At 39.0% G+C, this 24,249-nt stretch overlaps 1 protein-coding gene across 4 annotated transcripts in view; it reads left to right on the top strand.

Moving 5' to 3' along the window:
• Positions 1-24,249, top strand: part of KDM2B (lysine demethylase 2B) — a 58,096-nt gene that overhangs the window by 15,162 nt on the left and 18,685 nt on the right. For all 4 annotated transcript variants that reach the window (XM_072415907.1, XM_072415908.1, XM_072415906.1 and 1 more), the window contains exons 4-7: positions 4,956-5,071; positions 12,125-12,251; positions 14,367-14,821; positions 18,284-18,370. In XM_072415907.1, the coding sequence (XP_072272008.1) occupies positions 4,956-5,071; positions 12,125-12,251; positions 14,367-14,821; positions 18,284-18,370 (785 nt within the window). The remainder of the gene's footprint in view (positions 1-4,955; positions 5,072-12,124; positions 12,252-14,366; positions 14,822-18,283; positions 18,371-24,249) is intronic.

The raw sequence follows: 24,249 nt of genomic DNA, 5'->3' as shown, positions 1-24,249 counted from the left end.
TTTGAGAGGGGCCATTATAATTCTATTTCTTTGTGGTCAGTGAAAATCACCATTTTAAGTCTTTGATTACTTTGCCATTTTGACGCAAAAGTGCAATTAAATATTAATTCCCCCAGGTAAAACTCTGCACGCCCCAGACATCCCAATCATCCACAGTACAGGTCATTTGTGAGAAACACAATCAAATTCAGATTTTTAACACCTGATCGCAACTTGAATGTTGTCTCCTGTCTTCATGCACTAGTCAACCAGGTAAATTAATATCTCTCCTCGATATCGATCATCTACATGCATTAGGCTGCATACACACAGTAATTTTCTGTTGCTGAAAATGATCTTTCATGATCGCATCCAGTGACAGTGTGACAGATAATTGAACGAGCACTGTACACACAAAGTGCCTGTTTGGTTCTTTGGAGAGGGGAGGAAGAGTGAGCTGCACCACACTGTACTCTCCTCCCTTGACTTATATAGTTGTCGTTCCTAATATGTTGTTCATGGATCCGTCATCTGACTACTATACACATGCACGACTGTTCGCCTCGGGCCATAATCATCTGATGTGTATGAAGCCTTACTGTCAAACAGTGCATGGCCACCATTAGGCAATTAGGTCATTTGAAATATGTACTGCCTGCTAACCCCATGCTGTCCCAACAGGGTACTACTTTATGGTTTTTTTTTTTTTTTAATAAATTCTCTGTGCTTTCAGAACATATGAAATGGTCCAGATTGTACCAATTTACTTATTATTACGCATTATTTTTTCCTCTGGTAACTGGTATTTTCTCTTTAAATATAATTAAATAAATTGAACTTTTCTTTAATTTAAAAGTACCGGTATGTTCTTTTATGTAATATGAATCCTAAAATGTCTAAAAAAATAAACAATTTAAAGTATGTATTACCATCACATCACAGCACTCTTATTATGATATCCTGTCCTGCATATGATTAAACCTGTGGATTACTTTATCAAAATGGTTACATATGAATTTCTACATTTTACCATATGTAAAAAATTACAGGCAATTTTAAAGTCATATGGTGCCAGTGTGTTAACACATAATAGAACATGCCTACCCTGTATATAGGAGAATATCTAAATCTTCAACAGTGTGGTGGTAACAATGCTTGAGATGATCTTCACATTTATGGATTTGTGTTGTATCCCAAAAGTAAAGTGTTAGAAGAGTCCTGAAAATGTAAATAAGGTAGTTTAAACACATACCAAACACTTACTAATATACACAATTTACTTTATGTACCAAGTGTGTTTTTTTATTGGCTCACCCAGTGGATTTTATGTTATAACTTTAAATAGGCTTTTTTAAACTTCAAGATGAACAAGTGAAAATATGAACAAAAGAGGAGTTGTGTTTACTGTACATTACCAGTAAGTAAAACTCATGAACATATATTCTACACCCCCCATATCTCTGTGATTTTGCCCAAAAACAAAACTATTCTGAAGGGCAAAATTTTTGACTTAACAGTCAAATCAAAAAAACTTAACTGCTAACATCTTAACAGTGTCAAAATTTGTTCTCCAACATATTCCAATTTACCCATCACTATATTAGATGGAAGAGTGCAGGCAATTTCTGTCACTATCAGAGGAGTAAATGGGAATGTATTGGCTCTGTCAGTCAACCAGTTTGATAATGAATGCACAAATGCTCAAAGACTAATTTCAGGTAGAAGAATGTTATGAAAATAAGAGCATTAAATTAAAAAAAAGCAAAAAACAACCAGAACAAAGACCAATTTAGTTGGTGTAGAACCTGTGGGGACTGGACCAAGTGTCATAAGCAGTGCCGAGTCTCACTTCTTTTTTGGAGCAATCTGGGCAGAAACCTAAAATAAAACCATGCATTGGCCTAACGATGGTTTGGAAGCTATTAAAAAATGGTAGAACTATTACTGTAGGTAAACACTAATTATGGAACTCTGTAATTATTAGGGACTAAATTTGCAAATGATAAAGGCCTGGAATAGCATTTGTCATATAATGTCAATCCAGTAATCGGCTCCAGTGGCTCTGAATTAACATTTGTTAGAAAACTTTACCTGGTTGTTATTGTTGTTCCAAATGCTGAGTATTCCAGACCTGCTTCGTTGCTCTAAACAGAAGTGACAACAGTGTTCCTGTTCAGGGGAATCTGGCCCAGGAGACATCAGAGGATTCTCGGGTTGTGCCTGTACATTCAACTCTTTTCCAATATCTAAGGACAGATTTAGCCACTCTAGTGTATGCGAGTTCTCAGCAAAGTTGTTTTCTTTTTTTTTTTCTACTTTCTTGTTTAGAATGAACTGAGACTAGAATGTCTACCCATGCTGCTTCTAAAATAATTTAACATTTGTTTTACTCCTCTTGGTGGGGGAAACATTGCCGCCACGTAGAGAACACATGTGCTGCTTGCAGTATTGTGTATGACTTTCACAACCATACAACACAGGAATGTTGGTTCGAACCATATGTCTAGCTTATCTACTGTGGAGACGTTGATTTCTAATAAACAGGCATCATGGATGGATTAAGCTTATTAATGGATGTTTATTATATTTTGAAGATTGCTCACTTTTCTATTGTTTTCATTAAATGAATCCACCAATATGGAACATGTTATTTTTATGCATGTAGGTACATATTTCACTCTATGAACAACTTTTAGTTTTTAAAATAGCAAAATTTATTTTCTAAGTTTATATATGGTTTTCTGCCTTTGTTTCCACTAAATTGTTTGTTGAAAATTCTATAAATTAAAGTAAAACTTCTAGAAAAACGCTAAGAATATATAAATGGGTTCTCTTAGCCAGTGGGTTTATAATTAATTATAATTATATTTTTTTATTAAGTTCATACAGTTCTGCCAGACAGCACAGTAAATATAGTATAACACCAATTTTTTTGGTTGAGTCTGCATTCGAAATAATGCCGGTTGTGCATTAATTTGATCCATACAAGAAGCCAGTATGATGTGCTAAGAAGGAACTTGCTAATAGGGGAGGAGAGTGTTGGAGCAATAAACCATTGTGTGCTGTCTCTTGCCTTGACAGACAAGACTTTGCTAAATGTCAGAGCTGTGTAGACCCTAGGGAAGAATAGATAGCAAAAGGTATCATTTGGCAAGTATACCAGGTTCTATGTGTTTAATTCATTTATATATTTAACTGTTTTGTTGCCTGATTTATATAGGCACTCCAAAACTGGAGAATATAGACTATCATGGCTGAACCTGGGTGAACCTGAAATAGATAAGGTCCAGGATTGAAAACATTTTCTAAACATTAGCAAATTATTTTGAGAAATCTATTTCTTGTTTGATGGACAACCCAGGTTCTTTTACAATTTTTAAATCAGGCCTTTTGTTTCAGCTGGAAATCAACCTGAAGAAATACAATGGTCGCACCTCCGTGCCTACAGTAAATAGGTTGCATAGTAAGGAAGAACCAACAAACTTTCGCAGCTGGAAGCTGTCTTTCATCATCGTTTCCAGTGACAGATGAATGAACGAGCGCTGTACATGCATTGCCCATTCTGTTTTGTGGAAAGGGGAGGGGGGAGGATGAGAGAATAGCACCCCACAATGCTCTCCTCTCTTGACTTGTACAGCGGTCTTCCGCGATCGGTCATTCATTGATCCATCTATGAATGATGTCAGGTGAGCACTGTACACGTCAGATTTTCGCCCAAGACAAACATGACCGTTTATCTGGGGCGATAATCATCTGATCTGTGTATTGCTGCACACAGAATTCATTGTGGTGGAGTTTAATACAATATGCTGTGCTATTCACATTAGCACTGCAGCGCAACAACACACATAACATGCATTACAGAAGTAATGTGAATTTTTCCAGCCAGTGCAATGTATTGGTGTGAACCAGTTTTAAGTAATGAACCCTAGCTCCATTCCTCTGTTAGCACAGGTGCCTTCACCAGAGTCTGATTGGCCCCTAGGTTTGCTTCCCTCTTCTATTGTGAGTGCTGCTGTACAAGGGATAACAAGAGGTTAATTATCAAGGCAGATAAAGGCACGCACAGGACTCCAAATGTGTATATAAATGCATTTAAAGCTGAACTCCAGATAGATAAAAAAGACACAAATTATTGCAGCTCATGTATCTTTTAGCATGTACCTGGATTTGATCTGGTACCAATTTCTAGCAGTCCCTGCACAGGAGAACTCATACTGAGGAAGCAAAAAGCTCACATCCTTAGACAGGTACAACATCTCCAATTAATATATTTTATCTTAGTATATAGCTTGATGCCTGGTGTGCAGCTTCTTGTTTTCAGGAATGAACAACTTCATGAAATAATGTTTTTAATATGTGGCTGGGGTTCAGCTCTAATAATAACTTTCTGTGACTGATAAACTACATAGGGAAAATTCAGTCCCAATTCTGCCATAAAGTAGCTGAGGACTTGCTGTAATGGCTCATTTTGTGGATAACGTATCCTTTGTGAATAGCGCCTAATAAAATTAAAATCCTTTTGCGCTGTCTTTTTTTTTTTTTTTTTTAACTTCCTTTCCCAACGAACTGCCCTGGAATCGCTTCCTTGCATAGCTGAGACCGTGTTTAATGGCTCAAGTGTGTGTTTTTCCCCTCTGGTAGGGGGTTGGGAGAGTGAATCCTTTCATTCTTACTGGTCTAAGAGTCCGCCTGTTTTCTTCCTGCTGGTTAGCTGATGAAAGGCAGCCTCCCTGCATTACATATTGTGCAGAAGAAATTCATTTCTAGCTGCAGTGCTGAATGAGAGCCCACAGTAGAAGAGGGAGAGCGGTTTTAAGGCAATAACCTCTGTAATGAAGCACAATGTGCAGCTCTCCATTGATCAAGTTGCTGGAAGAAGCCAGCTTTACCCTGCCGCAGGCCACCTTTGCTCCGATGACACGTTCTTTCTGCGTCTGCAGCCTTCCTTACAGCTGCTTACTTTCTGATTTCAGGATGGATTCATGCCGTGTACACTCCAGCAGACTCTCTGGTGTTTGGTGGCAACATACTGCACAGCTTTAATATTCCCATGCAACTTCGTGTGTTTGAGATTGAAGACAGAACAAGGGTAAGATTATTGGACTTCTTTTGGGGATTGGGGGGTTAGAGGAATCTGATTATCATTTGGAAAAATATTGAGAAGTTTTTTTTACCCAGGATGAAGGCAAACCCATTTTTCCTCCTATCACTCTTTAGGGCCTACAAATTAATTCAAATTGTGATGTCCTAAAAACCCCAAGAGGTGATTGACATCCATGTATTCCTGTAATTGGATAGAAGCTGTTCTCTGCTGCAAGGCCCTTGAGTCATCGATTCAACCTTCTTTGACCTTTCTAATAAACTAAATTCGTACCTAACCATGGCACAAAAAAGAAGTATGATTATGTTGTCATTGTATGACACAAGGGCATTTGACCTATAAACTGCTGTGCTTATTGATGATATATGGCAAGGTTCTTCAGTATAAGGCTATATACAGATTTAAAAGTCCTAATATGAGCCTTGCTTTTCCAATTTTTTAAAGAAAATGTGTAGTTTTAATATTCTTGTAAATGTTATCCTCTTAAAAGGTTTCAGGGCCAATTTGAGCTGAAAATATGATCAACAATAGCTTTAGCAGGGGTACCTTTAGTAAAAACCGAAGGTCATTATATCCTGAAAAAGACAGCTGAAGTTCTCCAAACTGACTTTTTTTTGTAATTGTTGAGCTGAGCACCTCCTACGTCCTTAATGATATTTAATAAGTGACTTCAACTACCAATAAGGAGGCTCAGGAGTTCAGCAGAACCAAGCTTGACTTTTTCAGACTTCATATATAAATTCTGCTGCCTTTTTGTGATTCACGGAAGGTAAATTATGCTTATGCATTTTCTCCATATGTATACAAACTGTACAATTGAAATTCTCTGGTTTGTATCAGGTTTAATTTTAGTGTCTGATAAGAAATATTTTTTTTCGGGGGGATAGCTGTTTAATAAAATTGTTTAATGTTATGTGTGACAAATTCACCTAAATCTAAATGATCTTACCAATGAATGATCATGTTTTAAACATCAAATCTGGTACATCTCTCCAGCTCATACACATTTCTCATTTTTTCTGCTTTTTAAAAAAAAAATCCTGGCGAACAATTGTGCATTTCAAAGAAAAAGTTCATATAGGATTATGTATGCATTTAACCTATTCTCTGCAAATTATTTACATATTTGTTGTTAGAAACCATCTTGGATGTGATCTCAACAGCCCCAGGTGGCACAATATAATATTCCTGTTCCTGTCCAAGAAGAAACATAGTAGATTATGTTAGGAGGGAAATAGAGGGGGTGACTCAGGGCCAGCAAAAACATTACCAGAAGAGGGGCTTCATGTAAGGAGTTATAGGGCTGTACTAAGGAGTAGACTTTCTTCGAGTAGTCTAGCTTTCTAACAAGTTCAAATCACATTTTAATCAATAAAAATATTCATAAAATAGAAAAATGCTAATTGAAGATACTTAAACAGGAAGTAAACTCAAACCTCACCCAAAACAAAAAAAAAATACACTTACCTTCAATCTTGCAGAGCAGTCAATCAGTCCGGAGGTCTCTTCCATCGGGGCCTGCGTCGCCCCGGCATCCGTCATGGGCGCCGCCAGCTTCTCCTCTTTTTCTGGGTTCTTCTTCCTACGTCACCCGACACAGGCGCGAGATCAGGTGACGTAGATGGGGAAAAAAAACTTTTTTTTTACCCCTTTTCACAAATTTTATTTCCCTTTTGAACATCTCGGGCATGGGCAGAAGGAGCACCCAAAAGCGTGACATGGGTATCCCGAGAGGCTTTGTGCTCCCATTCATTCTCGATCGACTAGGCTTTCGAGATTTAGGGAGCAGTGCTGTACCCTTTGTTTAAAAAAAAAAAAAAAAAGTGTTGCACTTGAAAACCTTACATAAATACCCTTTTATGTAAAGTGAAAGTTCTGAGTTTAGGTACACTTTAAGTAATCTGTGCAGTTTTTTCAAGTTAGTTACAGGATCCTTCCAAATATGCCTTAAAAACAGAAAAATACCTGATGTTCCTGACAGAAATCCAATGAGGTCATAACTTCCTAGTTGTACTAACAACACCATCCACAGTTTCACTGTGGAGAATTGTCAACCCAGCCCTGTTTGTGCCTGAAACCTACAAAACACCCCCATGTTGTACAGATAAGGGGAAGTGTTTTCTTGCCGTGTGCTAAGGTAACAACCCTGTTCCTGCAGGAGAGTGTTGTCACCCTAGAATAGAAAGTGTGTAGGACTGCAATATATTTTGTTGTTGTATTTAGATACACTTTAATTTTTACTCAGTCCTAGGCACTCTAAAAATATCTAAATTATAGTTATGCTGAAATAAAAATAATGAAGACAACTTTACAAAGTGATGAATAAAATTGATAACTAAAATAAATTTTGGGGGGGGGGGGGTGAACTGGCATGGTGGTGTTAGCACAGGTTCCAATTGATCTCCTGTCACTTCTTTAAAAAATTCTCACCCCTGGGCTAGAGAACATCCACATGCAAGAGATTTCTAGATTATGGAAGGAAAACTGGGCCCAGGGAAATTTGTCAATATATGCTCTACGGAACTGTTGACACAGACACGGACTGGAACAAAATGGCCCCTACACTAGTAGTTTTTCATTTCCTTTCTCATCCTCACTGGGGTGGGACTTGCAGGACGCAGAGCAGCGGTCACCTTCTGTGAAAGGTTACTGTCCAGGAAAGAGCTGTTTGGCGGTTCTTTAGTATCCCATTGTCAGTGGTCCATTGAGGCTCAGTGAGGTCCAAGAGTCATGACTCGCCATTTTTGACGCGAAACAGGACATATTAAAAATTGGAGAAAAACAGAGGAGATGAAGGTGGTCACGTCAGGTGTGGTACACAGGGTGTCCTATTTGGTGAGAGACAGAGATTCACTTTAAAAACAATTATTATCTTTTCGTCTTGCTATAATGACGGAGCATCTATAATGCAGGAACAATATATGGTTGTGGGATCTAGCTAAAGACTATGGAACAGACTCATTATATTACACTGTAATAAGTAGCCTGACTCGGCTTTTAGAGGATACACTCCTTCCTTGGCTTGAACTAGAAAGAGTACATCCTATACTAGACTCCCACTCAGTAAATTAATATTATTTATTTACTCAGTATTTATATAGCGCCAACATATTGCGCAGCGCTGTACAAAGTCCATAGTCATGTCACTAACTGTCCCTCAAAGGAGCCCACAATCTAATGTCCCTACCATATTCATTTGTCTTTAATACAGTCTAAGGTCAATTTTGGGGGGAAAGCCAATTAACCTAACTGCATGTTTTTGCGATGTGGGAGGAAAACCACACAAACATGGGGAGAACTTGCAAACTCCATGCAGATAGTGTCCTGGTCAAGATTCGAGCATCTATAATGCAAAGCCAAAGCCTAGCGCTGCAAAGGCCAGAGTGGACTTGTTATGCCTAAGTCCATTCTTATAACATTAGGAAGGCAATTTTTAGGGGGGCTTCCAGTGGATCCTGATGGAGCCCATTACACTTTTCTACCTGATGTATAATGCAAAACTCTCCTGATCACTCTCCACTACTAGACAAAACTGTAGAGATCAGTGTCACTTAAAGCGGAACTATACTTAAAAAAAAAAAAAAAATATCCCACTTACCTTTACTTCCGCAAAGCCCTCGATTGCTCAAGAGCTCTTCTCAATGACGTCATCCAATCTCGTACTGCGCAGGCACAATATTGAGTGACGTAGCCAGCTGTAAATGGGGGAAAAAGCATGCCGATCTGAACGCGGATGCAGGAATAACCCCTTCTGCGCATGCCCTTTCTACATACCTTCCCACTACCCTTGGTCTTCCCTGCTCTTTTGGCCTGGCCCTTCCCCTTTTTTTTTCTATTTTCTTTTTCTAACCTTCAATACCTCCCTTTGCTTCTTTCATACCTCCATCCTTGACTGTTCCTTAACCCCCATCCTCCTAGTTATTGGAAGAGAAAGGCGGATCATTTGAAGTGATAGTCTTTAGTTCATAGGTTTGTATGTAGGTAATCCATCTCTTCACTATATTTGACTTTGGCTTTTCACACATGGCAAGGTTTCTTTTCCACCTTTTGTTGCTTTTTGGGCCTGGTGGGTGGCAAGATCTGTGTTCTAAAGTATCTACTAGACTGGGAGATTCAGGGAGACTGTGGTCAAGGAAATGTTTTTTATGTTTTCACTCCTTGGGCTTGTTTGCTTTCTTATTATAGCTCAGGTAAATTACTTTTTAAGCATTAGAGCTGGTTCTACACCTTTGTCTTTGTGTTAACTTTTTTTTTGTTTTGGTGTTAACTTGCATTGGTTTGTGTTGGTCTACACATATGGATGTGCAAATAAAAAAAATCTTTTTCTGCGATATATACCTATATTCGCATTAAACAATGAGACTGCTTGTGTATGTGCATTGACATGCATGGAAACACATAGAAGAGAGAAGACTCCATTAAGTAGGGTAAGTTAGGCAGCTAGCAGTTTTAGAGGATCAGTAATTGCAGTCCTCCATACTTTTCCCTTGACAAATTTTTCCTAAAACATTTTACTTTTTATTGCTCTCTCTGAAGTATCACAAGAGAGGTGGTGTGTGGAGCATTATGGAATCATTCAGATTGATGGCAGATGCTTAAGACAGAGACAACATTAAACATTTTATTTGATTTATTTTTAACTAACTCCCATTTCCTCAGAAAGCTTTAATCACTAGTTCGATGTTGCCATGGTGGCTGATGGTAATATTTTCATAAGGGTAAAAGTACAGAGAAAAAGAAAATGAACCAATATCTCAAAAGCAACATCATTTCACAGCAGCTGTTGAACATTAAAATGAAATTAATCATTAAACATTAATTTCCCTAAATACAACTGGTATACGTTTACTTCTATGTAACACTTCCAGTGATTAAGCGTCATCTCCTTTATATAAAATATTCCATATTTATTATTGTATCATTGTTTATTGTTCCTGCTCACGTAGCACAATTGCATGGGGTACTACTGCTGTATCTGCTGTTTGCCATTTCCTCATCAGATTAATCTGGTATTCAGTTACTCCTGATTAATGGGGTAACTATACAATGTTGGATCTTCACCCACTACATCCACTCTTCAAGCACATTTCTGTTAATCTCATTTCATATTCATAATATACAGAGGTCATTATAGCATTTATTCCTTATGAGCACTACAGCCTAAATATACATTTATAAATTCATGATTTTCCCATACATTGTTTTTTTATACTTCCAGCAGTGAATAGGAAGTGCCAAAAACCTCAGCAAAAAAAGAAAAAAGTATTTTTCTTTTCCCTGTAAGCATATGCTGCTTTACCTGAAATGAACTGATCAAGGAGTAAACACTGAACGGTAAACTGTATGTAATTTGATGCAAAGTAGTTTACTGCTGCTATGTTAGTGACTCATTTTTTTACCCATAGACTGTAGTAGCTAATCATGGCCTTTTCATTTTTCTTGATTGTGTCAGGTTTTTTAACTCCAATCGACACTATGGCTAAATCTAACAACAAAGGGTATTTGTCCCATATAGTGATTTTTTGAGGCTTTACAGATATACACTGGGCCTTGGGGAATACAGACCTAATATAAGATCCAAGGTGATCCAGACAACCTAGGATGGATTTCTTTATTCGGTTTTTGTCACTTTTGTATGGCAAAACTTTAAACCCCTCACTTATAATGGATCATAGAGTGAATTTGATAAGAGGTCAGTAAAATAACGAATGTACTATTATAAGTACCGTATGTGTCGACGCCTTCAGTGCTAAATTTTATGTAATAAATCAAGGTCCTCACCGTGGATGCATTGACATGACTGTAATCACATGACAACAGTGTCACTAGAATTTATTTTTCTTATTTCATTTTATTTTTTTGAATTTTTTTTTTTGTTTATTTTTTTTTTTTCTTATTTTTATTATCTTTGGCCTGGTTCAGAATTGAATACAATTATCACCTATCATTTGTTATGAAATCCTTCCTAGGATTGGTGAATCACTTAAGTGGTCTGTCTTTTTCAGTCTTGGAAAACCTTAGTAAATTATGCCTACTGAAGCTGCTAAATGTTAACCCTTGACAGCTTCTGAACGATTTTTTATTTTTTAACTGCACAAACCCATCAAAGACCATGTTTTTTCCATAATGCATTTTTTTTGTTAGGATTAACTGGGGCCCCTTGATATGGGACAGTAATATTAATGGCAAGAGTAGTTCAAGCCATACATAGAACATCATTGCTGGAATACAAATAAAATATTAGTGTTATCATTATTTTTCTTTCCTTTTCTTGAGTGACCATGCTCACTATCTGTGAATAAGATACTTTGTCACCCAGGGATGCTTTCCGTTATTCAAGCTATATTCACCTTTCCATCTCCTCCTCTCAATCACATAAGGATGAGAGGTTTTAATGTACTGTACATAGAAGATTGGGAAACATTGTTTCAAATTTTAGTTAAGTTTACAGAAAGTTACAAAGATAAAGGATTTGTATCAGGATTAAAGAAGAACTAAACTGAAAACTGCAAAAAAAAAAAAATACACTTACCTTTAATCCCACAGGGCAGTCCGATCCATCCGGGGGTGACCTGCATCGGGTCCCGCGTTGTCCTGGCATGTGTCCTGGAGCTGGCTCTCCGGGTGCCGCCATCTTTGTCTATTTTTCTGGGTTTGTCTTTCTATGTCACCCCACCCAGACGCGAGATCGGGTGACGTAGGATGAAAAAAAAGTTGCCGATCTCACTGCGCATGCATTTTTTTCTTTGCGCGAAAAGGCTCCTTCTGCACATGTCTGAGATGGCTTTGCGCTCCCATTCATTCTCAATCGCCTAGGCGATCGAGGGTTTTCTACCCTTTTATGTAAAGTGAAATTTTCAGTTTAGTTACGCTTTAAGACAAATTTTTCTGTACTTGGCCTAAAAAAAAATAATAATGTGGCTACCATCACATCCAAGGGCTTGTGGAGCTGACAAATATACATTTTTTGTTCATAGCTTATACTTTAAGTTGTTCTGTTATGTTCTTCCTCATAGGTAATCTTTGTTGGGTTCTTTTCAGGTGCATGCCAAATTTCGATATCCTTTCTATTATGAAATGTGCTGGTATGTTCTGGAGAGATACGTTTGCACTTTAACCAACCGCTGTTACCTTAACAAGGAGTATCAGAAGGAATCAATGCTATTTGGTAAGTGCATTGTGAACGAAACATCAATAGCTGTATTGGCCTCTTTTAAATTTGTTTAGTGCTGTTATGTGGAATAAATATTATGGAAAAATCACCTATCACCAAATCAGCTACAACATACAGGTTATAAAAATGTACCTTTAGGCTCCTAGCTGACTCTCTCTCCTTCTCTGTCTCCATTGTTCCCCAGTATTGGCTACCCATCTTTACCCCTCAGGCTCAATGATCTGGAGTTTCCCAGAATGATTTCCCTAAACTTGTGTAGGATGCAGCATTTCTTATCTCAAGGATGATGGTTTACGACAGAGGTGCTGTCCTCACATAGATTACAGATTATTCTAAAGCTGCGTACACACTTCCAATTTTTGTCGTTGGAAAGGATCTTTCACGATCCTTTCCAATGACAAGGGAGTGCACGATGCATGAACGGTGCTGTACATACAGCACCGTTCATGCTCTATGGAGAGGGGAGGGGGAGAGCGACGGAGCGGCACCCTGCTGCGCGCTCTCCCCTTCCCTTTCATTGGGATCGGCTGTCGTCCATCGTCCGTGGATCCGGAAGGTCGATCGTCCGGACGACACCGACTGTACACACGCCAGATTATCGCCCGATAATCGGCATCGGCCAATTATCGGGCAATAAAAATCTGACGTGTGTACGTAGCTTAACTCACTGGCGGGTGCATAGATTGGCACACTTTGGGTGTGTAGACACTGGAGAGTCACACTTTCTACACTGTAATATTTGCTTAAAGTGGAAAACTACACACCCTCCTTCCTGGTAGCTTGGGGAGCAAAATTAGGGGTTACTCCTACTCCCCTTCAGAAATCCAGAAGCTTACCAATAGGTCTTCCATTAGCAGTTAGGTTCCATGAATAAGGGTACATATCTAGGTTGTATAAAACGCCAGAACAATTGCATTGGTTCTTTCCTGTCTTACTAGACACTTGCTGGAGATGACGGAGAAAGAGGGGGACAGTGCCACTTTTATTTGGGTTATGCCCTGTACCGAAGTCCTTCTGGGATGGAGTTGTGGAGATTTTGCAACAATTTTCCATATTTTCCATTTTTTTCTGTTGCCATGTTCTAGAGGACCCAGCCTTCTTCACCATGATGAACAATCAATAAAATCACACCAAAATTTAGTAGTGAGAAATTTGTTGAATGCATCTAGATCTTGCATTCATCTCTTATTCAAGAGTCCATTTCCTCCCCCAGTTGATCTCTGGTTGAGGAAAGTAAACTAAATATTGCTCTTGGAGTACCTTACATCTAGTATGTTTGGCACTGAAACAAAATTCTTTGCCATCTGGTTTTATTGACATGATATGAATGGGGCATACGACAAGCCATTCATGATAGACAACTGTATTTATTATTTACTATCCTGCCCTGTCTCTCCCTTCTAGTCTATCCTAAGCCCATTTTCTCTTTTCAGTTTGTTTTGTGTATATCTGGTGTTCACCCTGAGTTATGTATTACAACTTAAGTAAATCTTTTATTGTTCCCTGTACTTTTGTTTCTTTTTGTTTCCTTATTTCGGTAAATTTATTGTAACATGTAAACAAATAATGATATTAATAAAAATGTTATAAAAAAATTGCCAGTAAGGAGAAAGTTAGGATTATAATTACTTTTACCCTGCCTTTCATCGGGCATGATATCGCTGTTGTTCTGAGTTGAGTTTTTTCAAACACAATACAGGCAAAATCTTGCGATACAACATTTTTTTCCATCACAAGATTATTTTCCTATGAGATTTGCTCTGGGTTCTCTTGGACACTACCTGGAAGGATGGTGAAGTCATCCTTACCAAAGCTCTGTGGGTGGAAGACCATGATATAGTAAATATAACTGTAAGTTATTTTATAGTTCCTTTTTTTACCAACCTATAGTAGGTGATTTGGAAAGTGATGGTTTGTGTTAGAAAGATGTTAGTGAAGAAAGTAATGGTTAAAAAAAAACTATGTTGTTCCTCTTTAATTGACATGATAATTTTTGAGTAGTCTCAACCATTTTAGGAGTATTCAGGCTTTTTTCTAGGGCATAAGGGATTAAGCTTGGTAGACTTTAGGTGGAAAATATGTTTACTTTTTGCTTTATTTGTGTCTTAGAATCAACAGGAAGGCCCAGTATAGACAGCTTGTCCTCTGATTCTTGGTTAGAAATGGAGGACGAATCTTGTGATGCTCATACGCTGGATGAGAAGGATGACCAAGGAGAAAAGATATCCAAGCTATCAGGTGATGAATCCTTGACACCCAACAGCACACAGTCAGATGGCAAGGAGTCAGCTGAAAAGAAACAAAAGGCTACGTTAATGCACTACCTAAAAAGGACTCTGTCTAATGACTCTCATGAAAGCTCTAGGTCTGTTGTACACAGTGACTTCCCAAAAACCCCATCAGAATCTCCATCTACAGAGTTAGCTTCCAGGTGGACACACCTCACAGAGTTTGAACTGAATGGCTTAAAAGCCCTTGTGGAGAAACTAGAGTCTCTTCCTGAAAATAAGAAGTGTGTTCCAGATGGAATAGAAAATCCACATGAGCTTCTGGAAGATATGAAGGTTGGTATATTGGTTTTCATATTATATAATCAAGTAAAAGAGTACTATACCACATTAAACAAATGATTGTGTTTATATTAAAGTTTCCCAGATCCACTCCTGCAATGGGAGAGTGGGCGGGTTATGTCCAGAAACACGACCCGCCCACTTCCCTGAGTCTGGGATCTGTACGGGAGAGGTGGTCGGCAGCTCTGGCCGTTGCGTCCCCCCAGCCGGGTCCTACTCCTGACCCCGCTCGAGGGTGCAACGGCCAGCGCCGCGGACCACCAAAATTTGTTGGTGGCTGCTGTTTTAGATGTAGTTATGCTCAGAGGGGAATATATATATGATTGGCTTTTATTTACTGACATTACTTTGATTCCCATATCACCATGTACTGCCATGACTGTGTTTCCCACCTGGTGTCTGGGTTCAAGTGGGAACATGTTGACATGTTCTATGTTCTATGAACCTTTCACTGAATTAACGGTTAAGTTAAAATGCAACTATACCTGTCCATCACAGGGCACCATTATCTTCTTCCATCTTCTCTTACTAGATGCATTCTTCGGCCATCTTGTTTGGCTAGGCCAAGATGATGTAACTCCTGCGCAGGCGCATGGGAGTTCATTCAGTCCTGGCAAGTGCAGGGGAAGCTGGGATTGTCAGATATCCTGACAACCAACGCAGAGGTGCACATGCACAATTCAGCAGAATAGACATCGCCTGCAAAGATGCCCTGCCTGATCCAAAATGATTAAGTGGAGTGTAGTGCAGTCACAACTGGTGTTAGAGAACAGTAAACACAGATAAAGCCCCCCCGTCATTAGAGGTTGGGTGGCAAGGTTCTAGGTTAGAATATGCTATGTAAGATTGTAGGTTAGATTTTGCTAGGGTTAGTAGACTAACATGTTTCCATTTAAAACTAAAATTGTGTTTAAAAATTAGTGAAACAAAACATTTTCAGCGTTATGATTTACTTTTTAAACCACTATTTTGTTTTTTGCCATTGCTCCTTTCTGACCTCCTATTTCTGAAAACATATAGATCACTGGATTTTATTTCACTTACCAATAATTGCACCAAATATCTCTTCCGATTTAACAAAAACTTTAATTTACTTTAGAGAAACTTTTTTTACCCTATGCATCGGTATGTAGATTTTATAGTTAAGGATTAAGGTTGGCTTTAGGGTTTTAAATGTTTTAGAGTAAGACTATGTAAGACTATGCACTATAAAGGACAATGTAAAATGGTCTTTACCTTGCGGTGGACCTGCTTGCGGTTGTATAAGGAAAGAGTGTTACCAAAAAGAAAAGCATCAGCAAACCAAACATTTTGTTATAGCTTTTAAGCAGGTATTCTTCCAGCAGCCTAGCAGTGGGGAGTCCTTATCACAGCTCACTCAGATCTTGCTTTGCCAAGTAATACCAAGGAAAGTGAAACATAAAGATCCTAATCATTTCAGTCTAGATTTTTGGGTATAGCCATTGACTAAAATGATAATAGGAATAATTTTTTGTTCAATTCATTTGCTTAGGTAAAGTGAAATCTGTAGAACAGAAGAACATGTTAGGGTTCTCTAGGTAACACTATAATATTTTTTGTTTCCTAACTGCTGCTAAAGCAACAGCGAGACCCAATATAGGCAGCAGAGAAATATCTGTCCTTCAGGGATTTAGGCATTTAGGCCTTTGGCCTACCTCTGTCCTGCTGGCACACCTAGACTAGACATTATAAATTGTAGAAAGCTATGAGTTAATATTTTCAGTTGTCATTCGCAGATTCTCAGCTCATCAGCTGCCCTACAACCATCCAGACCTGCTTGGCTTTCATCATCCACCTTCCGAATCCCATGTTTTCCAAAACTACGGCTATACTGTAGTTGTGGAATGGTGAAAGCTAAGCAATGCTTCAAAGCTGCCACAATTTATTGAGCTTGTTATATATTATGAAAACATTTTATTTAACAGCTAGCTGATCCTGATTTTCTTTATACCTTTGTATGCTTTGTAAATTTTTCTAGTCAGAAAATATGTATAGGCATACAATTTAATACATAATGCAGCTTAACAGTCCTTAGATGGCAGCTGCATTATTTTTTGGGGCTTTCTTTTTTTTTTTTTTTTTTACTATTTTTCTCAATTTGTGATTCTCCCAGTGATATACTTCTGGTCCTAACTTGAGTATCTAAATATTATCTATAGGGGGGGGAGGGTATTGTCACCTTAGTACAAGACTACGTAACAGCTAACTTTTGTTCACTAAATAGACCCTTATATGTCCATTTTTTTATGAATGTTCTTTACCTGAAAAAGCCCCCTTTGTATCCATTCAAAAGTCCTCAGACTTCTGCTGTCAGATCTTGGATGTGACGTCAGGAGCCCCAGAAGACTGTTAAGTTTTCTCCTACACCTTTTCCCAAGATGTTTTAAATATTAAAATATTTGTTAGGAGTCATCACTTTTTTGTGGTGTTTTTAGAACTTAGGGATCAATTTGAACAGTATATGCTTCATCTCATGTTTTCAAATTGTAACTTTTTCTGACTGTGTCAATCTTTGTACTGTGTCTTGTAAAAGGAAGTATCAATGACTACCGTACTAAATTGTGAAGGTTCCTATAGACAATCAATTGTAAATGTAAATGAATGATGTTTAAGCTAGTTTGCATTAAGTGTGGCCTATAAAGAAGGGTGGGGTGCATTCTCCAGACCTACTTCATATATATATCTAAAATGGAAATCAAAAGCAACCAACCCAATAACACAGCTGGAATGAATGAATTCCCCATGGGATGAATGATTTCACCACAGGAAAGCTTATCCTTACCCCCCACTCACCCCTTGCAGTCTTCTATATACAGAGCAGTGCAGCAGTTAAGCATTGAATTACATACTTACCTGCATTTCATTGTCAGCTTGGCAGCAACAGACCTAGCTCCCATATGTTCAAATCCAGTGCTAACAGTAGGGCTTGGAAAGGGCCAGACTTGTGTGTGTCAGAACAAGTAAATTAGGATATACTGTAAATATTATATTCTGTGCTTCCCTGTTGCTCCATTCTGCATAAAGTGGACCAGGGAGTATAAGCTGGATAAAAAATGCAGTACTCCAGTATATACAACATTTATAAAATAAACCCACCAAAAAGCATTGATAAAACATAAAAAAAATGATTATTTTTGAACCCGACTTTTACATTCTCATTGGTAATGGACAGCCAAGTCATAGAAACATTCTTCAATCAGAACTGGTTGCAGCAAGGAGGATTACTTACAACATCCAGAGATGGTCTACAGCATTAGAATTACAGGATTATCCTTAAGCACTGAATTACCAGGATTAAACGGTTTTGCTGTTGTTCTGACTTTTGGTACTGGCATATATTAATAAATGTGTAATATTAAATGTAGGAATGTTTAGTGATGCATATACACGTGTGTACTATAATTCTGGGAGTTAACAAAACTTTCCATTGAACAGACTGTACTCAAAGAACATGCAGATGATGACCAGAATCTGGCCATTTCTGGAGTACCAGTGGTGTCTTGGCCCAAGAAACCTTCCAAGGTGAGCGCTATATAAGTATATAATATTATACAAATATATTTTCCAATTAAAAGGAAAACCACTCAGATAAACTAAACTTTATGCAACCTCTTCATTCCTAAAAGGTGGTTTCAAATTTATATTTAGAGACTCTGGCTTTTGGTATTGATAATAATGATGTATAATAAATAACATGAAGGGTTTTCATGTTTCTCTTAAATAGAATAGAACATGTTTCTCCTAAGTACAATAGAACATATAATGTCGTACAGACCTAGGAGATGTCATTGTTAACTTGTTTTACATGGGCAGGTCCTGGGGGCGCTTTCATCCATAAATATTTTTTTTTTTAGAATTATTGACCTGAAATACTTAATATACTGTACACATCTGATCTTAAACATGGGCTTGCTAAGTATATCTAATTATAAGGATTCATATACCCTGCAGCCTGCATCTGAAAGTCATCATTGGCATCTCATATATTTGTGTTCTGCTAGGTGCTTTTAAACTCACCTTTTATCTTTAGCACTGCTGCCATCTGTAGATATGTAAACTATATGTAAGCTTTCCTTTTTACCAAAAAAAAAAATCATTGTATTAATGTAATGTATTTTGATAGCTGGGTTAAGATTTAAGTGTCTTCTGTCTTTATCTGTTCCACACTGGGACTCTTATGGCACAGTTAAGTACTAATAAGGGTACACTTTTTTCCAATCTGAAAACCAATTTTTAGCACAGGCTAGCCCAACTAAGAAGCAGTTACTGAAAATATTCAAACATTTCTGTACTGCAAGGGTACACTCCACTCCATGTTGTCTGCTCATCCTGAAATGCACATGATAATGTTATGCCAGAGCACCCTTAATATTGCTTCACAAAGAAAGCCTGATGTAAAAATAAATTAAAACTTAGCATTTTACAGACATCAGTCAGATTACAATCTGCCACAAAAGGCCTGGATGTAATTAGTGATACTTAGAGAAGATATTACATAGACCAGGTTTAAGCAAGTGCATTCCTACTGCCCACTTACTGATCAGATATACTAGTACAAGCTCACTTCCAGCCATCTAATACCATATACCATGTCTGGTAGTAATGTGGGGCTCTTGTTAAAAATGACTGAAAAGATGCAATTAATTGTTGACAATGCTTAGCAATCTGAAAAAATAATCTTTTTCAATCCATATTGTTGTTCTTTTTCTTAGCATATTTAACAAGCAGACAGTCTAGGTTGTCTTTTTATTAAGCAGTGAATTTGATTTTCATTAACAATAGATCACAGGGCTGTGAAGTCGTAGTCAGTATATTTTTTCCGAATCAGGAAAAAATGTAGGAGGAACCAGTGCAGAAAAGATCAGCATGGAGGTCAGCAGGGGGAAACAAATACGGGTTACATATGAGATAGGGACTGTAGGTGTGTTCTTAGGTTGAATTTGTATGTAAGTCTGAACAGGTACAATTTTTTATTAAATGCAATTAGGACAGATGTTTGTCTTAACACATTATTAGGCAGTGTGGTGTCAGTTATTGTATAAAATCTTCACTGATTTATTCACAAAAACAAAAACTGTATGGAGCCTAGAAATTCATTACCTTTTGGCGCAAGCTGTGCTTTGATATGCAAGAAGAAACAACTGCATAGTTTGTCTTGGTCATTAAAGTTACAAGAGGCTGCAGAAAGAGCTCACCCCCCTAAGATCACTCAAAACCTCAGCTGTGTTTAGCAAAAGATTTGTTCTGCAAGTCATGCAAACCGCCCCCTCTCTCCCCTAAATCCTCTGTCCTGCACAGAGCAAGCAGGGAAGCCCTGTTTGTATCTAGGAGACGTTTGTATGTCCGATGTCCTTAACCAGGGGACTACCTGTACAGTAGTCACACAGAAATTAATAGTATGAATCAGTACAGGAGATAGAAGTGACATGGAGGTCAGGAGCAGGACCCAGGGCTTAAGACAGTAGTGACATGGAAGTAGCAGAACAAACCTGTACAGGAGACAGTAGTGACATGTCAGCAGGAGGAATCAGTCCAGGAGCCAGGGGAGGGACCTATAATTCTTTAAGTGTGAGTTTTATATTTTTTTTTATTTTTTTTTAAGTTTAGTGAGTCTAGTAAATGTGAATTTTGAATTTGTTTTCCTAGCTGCCTTGAAATAATACTATTTGATTAAAAATATGAAAGCAAGATTTTCTGACCACTTTATAAGGGGTTCCAGAAATGTCCAATTGTTGCTTTGCTGCTTTTGGTTAGACACGGATCAAGAGCAAGCATCAAGAAATATGATATGTACATACTTATTCCAGCTCAGTGACATACCATCATGGTGGAAGACAAGACCAAGTCATTGATAGTAGTTACTTTATATCTTTCCTAACACAATACCTATAAAGTAAGGAAATCTAGGCTGAAAGTAAAGTTTTGCACAGATACAGAATGCAAGACAATTACCTGGTAACTGTTTTTTATTTGTCGATTATATAATTTACTTCTTTACTACTTTTCTACATTTGTTAAAGGTCTTTAGTTATGTCAGGTTTTTTATTCTTAAAATAATAATTTGCAACTGCATGGAAACATGTTTAGGCAGTTGGGACACAATGTGGTTGATTTACAAAGAAATGTAGGTTAATTTAGGAATGTGAATTATCCCTTTCTGATGAATATTTCACTTGGCAAAGGGTTCCCCACATTCACTAAGCTAAGTGAACAGCCTATATTCCTTTAGTAAATCAACGCCAATGAGCTCTTGGAAATGTAGTTCTAGATGAAATGCTTTGCTTTTGTGCTGTATTGAATAGCACCCTCTCACACCACAATTCCGAGGGTATATTACTCATCATTCTTGAGGCATCACCAGCAAGATGCCAGTTATATAGAAGATAGAATTTAAAGACCATGCATCGCTCCTACTTACTTATTTAATAAAACAGTGGACATTTGGATGCAAAATACTTGCCCTTCTGAGCACGAAGGTGACATGGAAAGTTGCAGTTTGAGAAAGTGTTTATAGGCCGTCAGATCTGAATATTACTGTCAGCCTGTGTTAATGCAGGGACACACCTAGCATCAAAAAATGCTTGACCTCTAGCTGAGAACTCTAAAACACATATGCAAGCTTTCATTTTTACAGAGAGTCTAGCACTAGTATGTCCATTCTGGAAGCTTTGAACTGATTAATTGAAGCTTTTAACTGATACTCACAGGCACCTAAACCATTATGAAGCTTTTCAGAGGTTTATATGTACAAGACAAGTTTAGTTGGCCTCCCCCATCCTTCGCTTGTGCATATGGAGACGTGTAGTACGCAAATACTGTTTATATAGCAGGAGATAGATAGACATAAAGTCCTGGTGAAGTGGATGACGTGTGAGTGTGGGGATTTATAGGGGGCCCAATCTTTGTAGCATCTGAATATTCATTTCTGGTGCCAGTAGAAACAATTGAGCAATGTAGAGACAGGACCAAATCAATCCTAAATCAACATAAATAAACTAAATAAATGATGATGATGTCTGAGGGGATTCATGGGACCCAGAGACTGCTGAACAGCCTGTTATGCTGCTTGGGGTAGGAAGGGTAGTGGATGGCCGTTTAGTGATCTGGTGCGGTGGGTCGCTAAATGATATCACTGAACACCTGTACTGATGCTAGATTTTCAAGAAAATGATCAACAACCTAAGCACAGAAAATGTGACATCTGTATGGCCCCTCTGCTTTTAGATGAATGGCAGAAAGGTATTTTTGAATGCATATTAAAATTTGGAGCAGTTGTTAAGTGATTAGTGGACAGCAATATGATGACTATGTGACCAACATGATGTATGGATACTGGATGCACACATTCATATATATGATATGGTAACCTTATTACATATTTTTACATCTACAGTTTTTTTTTCCCCATACCACAAACATGTAAACCTACCCTCATTATCCGCTCTTTTATTAACCATTTCAGACACTCGCCCTTTCCCTAAAACATGCAGCCCAAACAGAGTTATTACTGATAGGCACATATTGACCAGTTTTAAAGGTCTAAATTATATAGCAGCTAAAGAATTGATCTCCTTAATGTTTTGTTGCTAAGAAAGGAAAATAAACCACCAAACCACATACATTTGAAGTGACTGTGGCCTTTGTGCAGCAATTTGGGCTCAGCTGCAGCAGCTAATACCATAACCCTATAAGCAGCAATAAAACCTGACCAGTGATGGAAATCTTAACAATTCTATTCAAACTCAACTTTTGGCTTTCCATAGGGTGTACAAAGAATCAGGTTTAGGTGTCCTAGGTGCTGGATTCAGATTTGGGACCTTTACACACCATCAAGGGATAAATTGCTTCCACTTCCTCTATTATGAAAAAAAAAAAAAACATGGACCCAAACCTTGGACTCAAAATCCCTTACATCATTTAGGAGATGTTATGATCAGTGTGTTTGTTTTTGTATTTAAAGAGTTCAAAATGTGCTTTTCACATAAAAATAAATATTCACACTATTTTCAAGGAAGATGATCACCTGTTGCAGCCCAGGTAGTAGGGGTGTGTCTGGGGTCAGAAATTTACAATTTTTGGTAAGTTGGATGCAGTCTGACCATACGTGAGGGTAAGGGGCAGTGAATGGCACGGTGTATGTTGCCTGGTCATACAGTAGGGTGTCAGGCAGGATCGGGCAGTGAGTGGCATTCTGGATGATCCCGGGTGCCCATACAGTATAAGGTGCCAGGCAGGATGGGGCAGTGAGTGGCACACAGGACGATCCCGGGGCCCATACAGTAAAAGGTGCCAGGCAGGATCAGGCAGTGAGTGGCACACAAGACGATCCCGGGGCCCATACAGTATAAGGTGCCAGGCAAGATTGCGCAGTGTGTGGCATCCTAGATGATCCTGGGTGCCCATATGGTACAAGGTGCCAGGCAGGATCAGGCAGTGAGTGGCATGCAGGATGATCCCGGTTGCCCATATAATATAAGGTGCCAGGGAGGATCGGGCAGTGTGTGGCACACAGGACAATCCCAAGTGCCCATACAGTATAAGGTGCCAGGCAGGATAGGGCAGTGTGTGGCATGCAGAATGATCCCGGGTGCCCATATAATATAAGGTACCAGGGAGGATCGGGCAGTGTGTGGCACACTGTACGATCCCGGGTGCCCATACAGTATAAGCTGCCATCCGTGCTGTACCCGCCGATCCCCCGCTGATCACGCTTACACATCGTAGCTGGCCTATGTTGGCAGCTGTCGTGCCCGGCGCTGTGCTGTGATTGGTGATGAGCAGGTGACAAACCCTTTCCTGGGCCGGCCTCATGAATAATAATGAGCCTGGCAGCCCTCCTCCCCTTTGTGCGAGCAGTGTGTGGGTTCAGCCCTCCTCCAGCCCCGTGCAGGCTGCAGTGTCCCCGGTCTATGTCACACTGGGCCCGGATGAACAGACATGGCCCTCTCCCTGAGTAACGATGACGAGGAATACGATTCGGAGCAGGATCAGGTCAGTGTCGGGCGGTTAGTGGCCCCGGGCTGGGGGGGCCCCCCGGGTTACAGGTCCGGATGGCTGAATAGGAAGAGGTCCAGGAAACGGGCTGTTAGTAGAATTGGTGTGGAGGTGGGGGAGGGACTTGGCTGGGGCAATTAATGATCGCTTCCATCGGGCTAATAATCCGAACATAAGAGCAGCAAACCATCACATGTGCCATGCTTCCCCCCACAACATCTGCCCAGAGATCGGGGTGATGTGCCCCTGGGTATAGGGATCGCTGGGGGTGGGCAGGCTTCATCCCCCTGCACATGAATATTGTGTGAGCCCCAGGTAAGATCGGTGTGACATTGTATCACATTGTATGCCTGGATGGTGATCATACCATACACAACATTGCCCCCCCCCCCCCCCCCCCAATAGGG

Source organism: Pyxicephalus adspersus, chromosome 6 (genome assembly GCF_032062135.1).
Source record: "Pyxicephalus adspersus chromosome 6, UCB_Pads_2.0, whole genome shotgun sequence".
Taxonomy (NCBI): Eukaryota; Metazoa; Chordata; class Amphibia; order Anura; family Pyxicephalidae; genus Pyxicephalus; species Pyxicephalus adspersus.
The sequence above is the reverse complement of the archived record's forward strand: the minus strand, read 5'-3'. Positions and strand labels throughout refer to the sequence as shown.